This window comes from Pseudonaja textilis, chromosome Z (genome assembly GCF_049901715.1).
Source record: "Pseudonaja textilis isolate UNSWEBS1 chromosome Z, rPseTex1.2, whole genome shotgun sequence".
Taxonomy (NCBI): domain Eukaryota; kingdom Metazoa; phylum Chordata; class Lepidosauria; order Squamata; family Elapidae; genus Pseudonaja; species Pseudonaja textilis.
Genome location: NC_142008.1, coordinates 113,934,968 through 113,944,946, shown reverse-complemented (window position 1 = coordinate 113,944,946; position 9,979 = coordinate 113,934,968). Strand labels below are relative to the sequence as shown.

Sequence of the window (9,979 nt, the reverse complement as noted above, 5' to 3'; positions counted from 1 at the left end):
GCTTGGGAGGAAGGAAGACTTGGAGGCTGCTTCCTGTATTTAAAAAGAACATGTTTCCCCATTTCTCATCTAGAGAAATATAACATTCGACCTCCCTGATATTTCTCAAAATATTTCATTCTTCTAGGAGGGGTGTGGGGTGGGCTTCCCATAATCTTTATTCACTAATATTAAAAACTCATTGCAAATCCCAAAGGAATTTAATCAATTCATCACTTATATCACTTATAATATGCCCCCAAAAGCAACAAAACCAATCCCGCTCCAATCAAGGAAATAACTATCCTATCAGCTGATTATGCATATAGGTAGTCCTCAACTTACCACAGTTCATTTCGTGACTGTTCAAAATTACAATAGCACTGAAAAAAATGACATATTATTATTATTATTACTTCTGACCTATGGTCACATGATCAAAATTCAGATGCTTGGCAACTGGGTCATATTTATGACAGTTGCTGTGTCCTGGGGTCTGTGGTCAGCTTTTGCAAACCTCTGGTAAGCAAAGTCAATGGAGAAGCCAGATTCATTTCATAACCATGTTACTCACTCATCAATTGCAATGATTCACTTAACAACTGTGGTAAGAAAGATCGTAAAATGGGGCAAAATTCACTTAACATATGTGTCACTTAAGAACATAAATTTTGGATTCAATTATGGTCATAAGTCTACGGTTACTGTAATTAAAGTAAACATCATTTTTATTGCTTTAGCAATGGAGCAAACCTGGTTAAGGCCAGGTGTTTCTACTCTGGGTCACTACATCACTGCATAACCTGCCTACAAATTTACTAACCCTCCTGGAGGTGCTGTGTGTTGCTTTCATAATCTGAAATTAGTATTTGATTGAAAGTGGTAAAAAATAATTTATTCCTTCATTGACCACTGAATCCTATAACTAGTTAAGATCTTGTATGCAGAGACTACAAATAGGTCCAAAGCTCAGTTAGTAGAGGATTGGTTGACCCCTTCCATTTTTTTAAATGAGTTAAAAAAGATTATTTAATTGTTAAATTAATAGTATGGTTCAAGGCCTTACCAAACCTGATTTTTGTCCTTTGTTCTGAGGCTAGTAAACCTTTGCTGTATCCTTACCACACTGGTTTTTGTTTGTTTTCAAATGCAGCCTTCATAAATTGACACCCTACTACCAATCTGAAACACTAGAATGCAACCACATAAAAACCAAACAGGATGCTAAGCATTCCCAATTTGGGAAAAAGACACTGGAAACATGGAGGTTGAATGGAAAGATGGTTTAATAATGAAGCAGGACCACAAGTGGTTGTGAGCAACTGGACACATGGAGTTGAGAATGTTTTTTTTTTTAATATATTCTTTGGGGCTTTGCCCTTGAGTTCTGTTCCTGTGCAAGAACATGTATTCTATTGGGTGTTGTAAGGGTTATGTAGCTGTCATAACTGGCTCTATAGGTTGTCTAAGCTCCTGGGTTTGGTTGATGTTTGCTGCGGGTAATGTGATGAAGGAAATACCCTTGGGGAATTGTGCAACATAGTGAGTTCTGTGTCTTCTGCTGAATGATAGTGGGTTTAATCCTATTATGTCCTGAAGGATAATCCCATCATCCTGGAGCTGAAGGGCTTTTGTTTTGTAGATAGGCTGGCCCAGTCTCCCTTAAAGGTGACAACATATTTGCTGCAGGGTATTAACAGTGAGTCTGCTTCCTGCGTGTAAAAAAGTGTTTCTACATTTCTCATTTAGAGAAGTATAATATTCTACCTTTTTATTATCCTCAAAATATTTCATTTTTTTAGGGTGTGTGTGTGTGTGTGTGTATGCGTGCATGCACATACACACACATGCACACTAACTTTCTGCACAATAATATCCATCCATGTAAATGTCTATAGTCTCCTCCGCCCCCAATAGTCTGAGGGATCATGAATTAGTTCCTTGTTTAAAAAGTTTGAGGATCTCTGATCTATACAAATGCCTACACCCATTTACTTATTTATATAAACTTATATCTTGTTTTTCATTTCATTCTTTGTCTTCTGGCTTAGGCCTGCCTCCCTCCAGAGGCCCTTGCATGATCTTTACACAGGTGACTGTCTCACCATCATTATGGAATTAGGCAGTTTGTCTCTTTCAAATCTCATGGGATACTTTGGAAAAATGAGGAACTCACACTGAAGAATACTATTAATATTCACCATGAAATGTCCACTATGAGTTGATTTGGCAGTATGTTGCCATTTCTACTTTTGTCTGAAAAACAGCTGAAAAAGTCAGTCCAGTATGATCTCCTAGAAGGATCTTGTTGCTGCCATTTATACACAGAAAGAGGACAATTATGGAAGTTCTTAGCGATCATGGAGTCACTGTTAACAGTATTGCCTCAAGTGGTGTGCAAGGATCCTAGTCTTCAATGTGATCTTGTTGAGCCTCTTCCTATTCATCATACCTATCATCAGCCTGGAGATGTTAACATTGCTGGCATCATTTCTGTGTGCTTGACATTTTCTGACCCCATTGATTTCAGTCAACATCCTTCTCAGGGACTTCAAGATAGACTTATGTAAGTACACGATCCATTTATTTTCAAGTTCTGGTCATTGCTCAAAATATTTTCCATTAATCTTAAATAGGCTGCCAAATGTATTCATAAGCTTTGACATACATTTGAAAAAAGGCCAATTTTCTGTACCAACAAATCATACCTAAGAAGCATTAAATGTAAACATTGAGGTAGATAAGGATTAATTCATGAATATCTACCACTAAAATTTAGGTGGGAGCCAGTTGTTCTTACCGGTTCTGTGGGTGTGGCTTGGTGGGCATGGCAGGGGAAGGATACTGTAAAATCTCCAGTCAGAGGTGGTATTTGCCAGTTCTACAAACTACTCAAAATTTCCGCTACCGGTTCTCCAGAACTGGTCAGAACCTGCTGAATACCACCTCTGGTGGGAGCACATATGTTCTTTTCACTTGATATTTCTCATATCACAATTCAGCATTTTTCTTCTTCATATAAACCATTCTTAACAGCTGGAGTTTGATGTGTAGCTTTTCTAATTTCTTCAAAAAGAATGCTTCCAGTAGCAAACCAATTTTTTTCTTAAAAATCATTCCAGGTTCTGGAGGTTTATAAATATGATAATATTTTGGTCTGCCTTTTTCAGAATCTGAACAGAATACTAAAGGCAGTCCTCATCTTGTGACCAAAATTGAGCTCACAGTTTCGGTTGCTCAACATGATATTTGTTAAATGACTTTTGCCCCATTTTACGATCTTTCTTGCCAGTATTCTTAAGTGACTCCCTGCAGTTGCTAAGTTAGTGAATCTGACTTTCCCATTGACTTTGCTGGTCAGGAAGTCACAAAAGATGATCACATGATCTTGGAACACTGCAACCCTCATAAATGTGAGTCCTTTGCTAAGTGTCTGAATTTTGATTACAAGGCCAAGAGGATGCTTCAAGGGCTGTAAGTGTGAAAATCAATCATAATTCACTTTTTTCAGTGCTGTTGTAACTTTGAATGGTCACCAAATGAATGGTTTTAAGTCAAGAACTACCTGTACATTGCACTAAAACATATTCGACAAAATATTGTACTGAAAAATCACAAGTGTCATAATGCGAAGCATAGTTTTCTAAATGGATTTTTTAAAAAAATGTTTTACAGAATAGTATTTCAGAATTACCAGCATATCCTGGCCTTAGCATTTTCTGTAAAAGAGATCAATGAAAATTCTCAAATCTTACCTAACATCACGCTGGGCTTCCACATTTTTAAAAGCAATTTTAGTCCAGGCTGGACTTACTTTGCCTCAATGTTGTTGCCTTTTACTCAGGGCAAATTCATCCCTAACTACAAATGTGGGATCCCCCAAAATTTGGCTGCAGTTATTGGGGCACCTGACATCTCTCTTCACATGGCAACTTTATTGTGCATCTATAAAGTTCCTCAGGTAAGAAGTGCTGAAGGGGTTTCCATAATTTTTATATGATGTTGTTGTTGATGATGATGATGGCGATGATGTTGATGATTCTGCCATACCACCCCAGAAGGGGATGGTCTATAGTTTTCTCTTTCTAGAAAGGAAAAAAAATCAGATTCCTAGATATAATTTTTTTCTTGATAGGATCATCCAAGCTGCAGGAGTAATGAGTAATTCTGAATAGACAGTGAGGGTATAACATCCAAGATATTTACTGGTACCTTAAGAGTGACATCTTGGTTGATATTCCTAAGTAAACACAACTACCTGCATAAAGTTTCAGTATATAAGAATAAGGATACCAAAAGACCTAAATGTGCCCATTTCCTGAGGAACTTTTGGAATTGCATGTGTTTATATTTCTGTAGTTGACCTTTGGCTCTGCTTCAGTCATGGATGAAACGACTCAGTCAATTTTCTTCCAACAAATGTTTCCGGATGAATCGCACCAACATAAGGGCCTCCTGAAGTTATTGCTGTATTTTAGATGGATCTGGATTGGAATTCTTCTGGTAAGGGATGAGAAAGGAGAGAGATTTGTACAAGACATGCTCCCCACATTTTCTGAAAATGGCATCTGCATTGAATTCATAGCAGAGTTCCCAAACTTTGTTTTTTACAATGATTTTACTGATTTCATGGACAAAGGACTACATATATATCAAGTTCTCATGAACAGCACAGCCAATGCGACCATCTTGTATGGTGAAATTAGCTCCATATCATTTCTGAGAAGTTGCCTCCAGTTTTCAGAAGTGGAAGATATTCCAAGAAAGACAAAAATCTTCATTACATCCACTCAGACAGATTATACTTCAAACTCCTTTGATAAAACTTTGGACATCCATTTCCTACATGGTGTTTTATCCTTTGCAGTTCACACAAAGGAGGTCCAAAACTTCCAGGATTTTTTTCAAAATCTAAATCCAAACAACAACCAACATGATCATTTTCAGAAAGATTTTTGGGAACAAGCATTCGGTTGTTTCTTTTCAAAGTCAAAAATTGAGACATCTGAAGCAACTTGTACTGGACAGGAGAAGCTTGAGAGCCTTCCCACATCTGTGTTTGAAACACTAATGAGTGGTCAGAGTTACAATATTTACAATGCAGTCTATGCTGTGGCACATGCTTTGCAATCTCTGTATTTATCCAAATTCAGGGAAAAATCAACAGAGAAAGAAGGAAGGAAATATTTCCACAATCATATGTGGTGGCAGGTAAGCCTGCTTGTAGAGTAACCACTATATTTTTTTTATTTTTTTTATTTATTTTTGTCAATTGCTTACAAGATAATAGTTATAGTTATGAATACATAGATACATATAAGAAAAAAAAAATAAAAGAAACAATAGGACAGGGATGATAGGCATGTTGGTGCACTTATGCATGCCCCCTACAGACCTCTTAGGAAAGGAGTGAGATCAATAGTAGACAGTCTAAGGTTAAAGTTTTTGGGGTTTGGGGAAGAAACCACAGAGTCAGGTAGAGTATCCCAGACATTGACTACTCTGTTGCTGAAGTCGTATTTCCTGTAATCAAGTTTGGTGCGGTTTACCTTGAGTTTGTATCTATTATGTGCTCTTGTATTGTTATGGTTGAAGCTGAAGTATTCATTGAGAGGGAGGACATTGCAATATATAATTTTATGCACTATACTTAGATCGGACTGAAGGCGGCATAGTTCTAGTTTGTCTAGGTCTAAAATTTCAAGTCTGGTGGCATAAGGTATTCTGCAATGAGTAGAGGAGTGTAGAACTCTTCTTGTGAAATATTTCTGGACATTCTCAACTGTGTTAATATCAGATATGTAATGTGGGTTCCAGACTGATGAGCTGTATTCGAGTATTGGTCTAGCAAATGTTTTGTATGCTCTAGTTATTAGTGTAATATTACCAGAGAAAAAGCTACATAAGATTAGGTTAACACTTTTGGGGTATATAGTTACAGTGAGCTCTAGCACTTAGATCATTAGAGATGAGTACTCCGAGATCCTTGACAGAGTTTGGATCATCAACAAAGTCTTGACTATTCAGCCTGTATTTTATTTTCTGATTATTATTTTTTTGCCAATATGTAGGACAGAACATTTATTTTGTTGAGATTTGAAATTGCCATTTGTTTGACCATTCTGATACATAGTCAAGGTCTTTTTGGAGGGTAGTAGTATTTTCTGTGGTGTTGAATAGTTTTACATCATCACGAAGAGAACGCAGTTGCTCTTAATATGATCACAGAGGTCATTTATGTAGAGTATGAAAAGAGTTGGTTCTAGAATACTGCCTTGGCGGACACCACTGTTGACAGGTACAGCTCCCAATTTTGACGATTTGTTGTCTGTTTGACAGGAATGCTTCTATCCAGTTATGCAGGTGTTCAGAGATACTGTAAGATTTTAGTTTTAGGAGTAGTTTGTCATGTACCACTGAATCAAAGGCTTTACAGAAGTCTATGTAGATTGCATCTATTGCTTTGCCCTGATCGAGTTGTGTAGTCCATATGTTTCTGCAGTGTAAAAGTTGCAGATTACATGATAGTTTTTTCCTGAAACCAAGTTGTTTATTAGAGAGTAGGTTGTTTGTTTCTAAGTGGAGGATGATGGATTACTTAATAATTGATTCCATGACTTTACAGGTGACGCAGTGTAAAGAGATTGGTCTGCAATTTTCAACTAGACTGGGGTCTCCCTTTTTGAAGATGGGGATGACAGTGGCTTGTGACCATAGTTTTGGCAAGGAGCTAGTCCTGAAAGATTTTTCAAAGAAAAATCTTTGCTTGGTACAGAGTTTTAAATTTCAGCAGCTCTACGTTCAGCCTCTCTTCGAGCATATTTCAGTAAATGAAAGAGCATTGTCCTTTTGTCATCTATTTAAACTGCTGAACATCTTCCAGTTAGAAGTTGTTTCTTAGTTAGGATATTGTGTTCTAAAATTATTTTCCAAATTAATTTTAGGTATTAATTTTTACTGACAATTTTATAGGTAGTTCCTTGCAAGTTAACTAAGGGTAGAAATGTCAGATATTGTAGCCCAGTTTTGTATGTGAGTCATTATTGAATGCATATATCTCCTCCAATTCAAGTGATACTCAGCCCTGTGTAACCTCATATAACTTATGATCATTATTGCCTCTTTTGAAAAGTAGCATAAATATAGTAAATGTAAAGACATTTTTGTCTTCTATTCTCTTGCTTTTATACTGATGGATTTTATCTGCAATAATTCAGATCATAGATAAATTTTTGTTAGTATTTTATTGTGCAATCCTATGTTAATATATTTTAAATTTTTTCAGTAGTGTCATATTTTATAGCTACTACTTTTTGGAATCATACTTATGTTTTGAACATATATTTCTACCTCCTGTCTTTCTCTGTCTCTCTTCAACTTTCTCTGTATTTCAGATTCATTCTTTTCTGAGAAGCATCAGATTCAACAACAGTGTTGGTGAAAAAATCTCTTTTGATAAAAATGGAGAATTCATTGGTGGATATGATATAATCAATTGGATCACATTCCCAAACCAGTCCTTTCTTAGGGTCAAAGTTGGAGTGATAGATCCCACAGCTCCACCAAAGAAGTTCTTCAATATTTCTGTAGATTCCATCATGTGGCCAGTAGGTTTTAATCAGGTTAGTTGTTTAAATCTAAATTTGTCTTCATTCAAATATATGTTGATGAGTGTTCCAGAGTATCATCTATGAACCAACTTAAGAACATATGTTCTGGAGAAAGAAAAATTATCTATAAGAATGTTTACTTTTCTAATACTTGACAGAGAATATTGTATCCTTTACTTTGCACCTCTGCAAATTATGGACTATGGTTTTCATAGTTTTGATGTAAAAGCTGCAATACAGTGTATTATACTGTGTCAGTTCATAATTAAGTAGTTGAGAAAATTATATTTAGAAATTGTGTTTGGAGAAAGGGAATGATGGTTATAGTAAATAGCAATAATTGTAGATATTTAATGAATTATAATTTCACAACAAATACAATTAAAATGATGTCATACAGAGGGGGTCTTAAGCAGGTTCTGACCAGTTCTGTAGAACCAGTAGTGGAAATTTTGAGTAGTTTGGAGAACCAGAAAATACTACCTCTGATTGGCCCCACCCCCATCTATTCTCTGCCTCCCAAGTCCCAGCTGATCGGTTGGGTCTTCTTTTGTTGCCCTGCACAGGAGAACGAAGCTGGAAAGCAGGTTTGTGGGGTGAGGAGAGAGTGGGGATTTTGCAGTAACCTTCCCCTGGAGTGGGGTGGGAATGGAGATTTTACACTATCCTTCCCCTGCCATGCTCAGCAAACCATGTTCATCAAGCCATGCCTACAGAACTGGTAGTAAAAAAAATTGAATCTCACCACTGATATCATGACATCACTTTTGCTTACCAATTCATTTTTATTATGTTAATTCTACTTTAAAAGTATCACTCCACACATTTCTTTCCCCTCTGAATCCAAAAATATTCTTCTTCATTCATTGACAGGCATTAGCTTTATCTTTGTGTAATGATCCTTGTGACACAGGATACAGCAAAGCCAAGAAAGAAGGGGAGTCATTTTGCTGCTATGATTGCTGGTTGTGCCCGGAAGGAAAAATATCAAAGGAGAAAGGTAGGAATTTTCCAAATATAATGGGATTAAGACATTGGGGTACAACCCTGTCTGTAATCAACTGTATCAATTCCACTGTGTTCTTTTTTAGATATGGATGACTGCTCTCCCTGTCCTGAAGATCAAAATCCAAATCCCGAGCAAAATATGTGCATTCCAAAACAGGTCACTTTTTTGTCCTATGAAGAACCCTTGGGGATCAGTCTGACTGTTCTTTCCCTTTGCTTTTCTATAATGACAACTTTGATCAGCACGGTATTCATAAAACACAAAGATACTCCCATCGTCAAAGCCAACAACCGAAATCTCACTTATATACTCCTAATTTCCCTTCTCCTCTCTTTCCTTTGTGTTTTTCTATTTATTGGGAAACCATATAAGGTTTTGTGTCTCCTTCGACAACCAGCTTTTGGCCTCATCTTTTCTATAGCAATTTCTTGTGTATTGGCCAAAACCTTTGTTGTGGTTCTAGCATTTATGGCCACCAAACCTGGTTCCAGATTGAAGAAATGGGTGGGTGGAAGAATGGTCAGCTACATTATTCTTTCCTGTTCCTTTGTTCAAATATGTATTTGTGCTGTGTGGCTGATAATATCCCCATCATATCCAGATGTTGATACACAATCGATGTCTGATGAAGTCTTCCTGGAGTGCAATGAAGATTCTGTCATGTTCTGCTGTGTTTTGGGCTTTATGGGTTTTCTTGCTCTGGTTAGTTTCTCTGCTGCTTTTCTAGCTAGGAATTTACCTGACAGTTTCAATGAAGCCAAATTCATCACCTTCAGCATGTTGGTCTTCTGCAGTGTTTGGCTGTGTTTTATTCCAACCTATCTAAGCACAAGGGGAAAACATATGTTGGCAGTGGAGATCTTCTCTATGATCTCTTCCAGTGCTGGCTTATTGGTGTGCATCTTTCTTCCCAAGTGTTTTATCATTGTGATGAGACCTGAACTGAACAATAAACATCAGATCATGAAAAGAAAGTTTTAATTTTTAAAAAATGTATATGTATTTGTAGGAGAATTTTCCAACTTTGAGGTCTGTGACCAGTTTACAATTTTACTTGAAATGAGCTTGCTTCCATATTTCAAAATGGGAGGCAAAACTGAAAAATCTGAATGATGCAACAATTGTTAGCATTCTTTTTAGATCTATGCTTTATTTTATTTGTTTTTTAATAATGTATGTTTTATTTTCTTTAATTGGGTGTTTCAAGTTTTGTGCCTTTGAATGTGGGCCACCTCACAAATATGGCTTCAATGGCAAGCATTTTGCTGTCTTAAATTATTGAGTGGCCGATTCAAATGTGAAGTGACAGGTTAAGCCTGATTCTCTTTCTCTCTCTCTCTATCTCCCTCTCTCCCTCCCTCTCCTTCTCCCTCCCTTTCTT

At 36.8% G+C, this 9,979-nt stretch overlaps 1 protein-coding gene across 1 annotated transcript; it reads left to right on the top strand.

Annotated features, from left to right (window-relative positions):
- The first annotated feature begins 2,339 nt into the window (after positions 1 to 2,339).
- On the top strand, positions 2,340 to 9,579 carry LOC113451900 (vomeronasal type-2 receptor 26-like). Its single transcript, XM_026723289.2, has 6 exons — positions 2,340 to 2,545; positions 3,655 to 3,940; positions 4,339 to 5,190; positions 7,374 to 7,601; positions 8,463 to 8,589; positions 8,681 to 9,579. The coding sequence occupies exons 1-6, from the start codon at positions 2,340 to 2,342 to the stop codon at positions 9,577 to 9,579; spliced, it is 2,598 nt and encodes an 865-aa protein (XP_026579074.2).
- The last annotated feature ends 400 nt before the right edge of the window (positions 9,580 to 9,979 follow it).

What these genes read in the sequence shown, in the direction of transcription:
- LOC113451900 (XM_026723289.2), top strand. Translation starts at nt 2,340, where the DNA reads ATGGAGTCACTGTTAACAGTATTGCCTCAAGTGGTGTGCAAGGATCCT. An exon ending in GGACTTCAAGATAGACTTAT is followed by an intron (nt 2,546 to 3,654) that starts GTAAGTACACGA and finishes AATGTTTTACAG; the next exon opens with AATAGTATTTCAGAATTACC. An exon ending in ACAATCATATGTGGTGGCAG is followed by an intron (nt 5,191 to 7,373) that starts GTAAGCCTGCTT and finishes TCTGTATTTCAG; the next exon opens with ATTCATTCTTTTCTGAGAAG.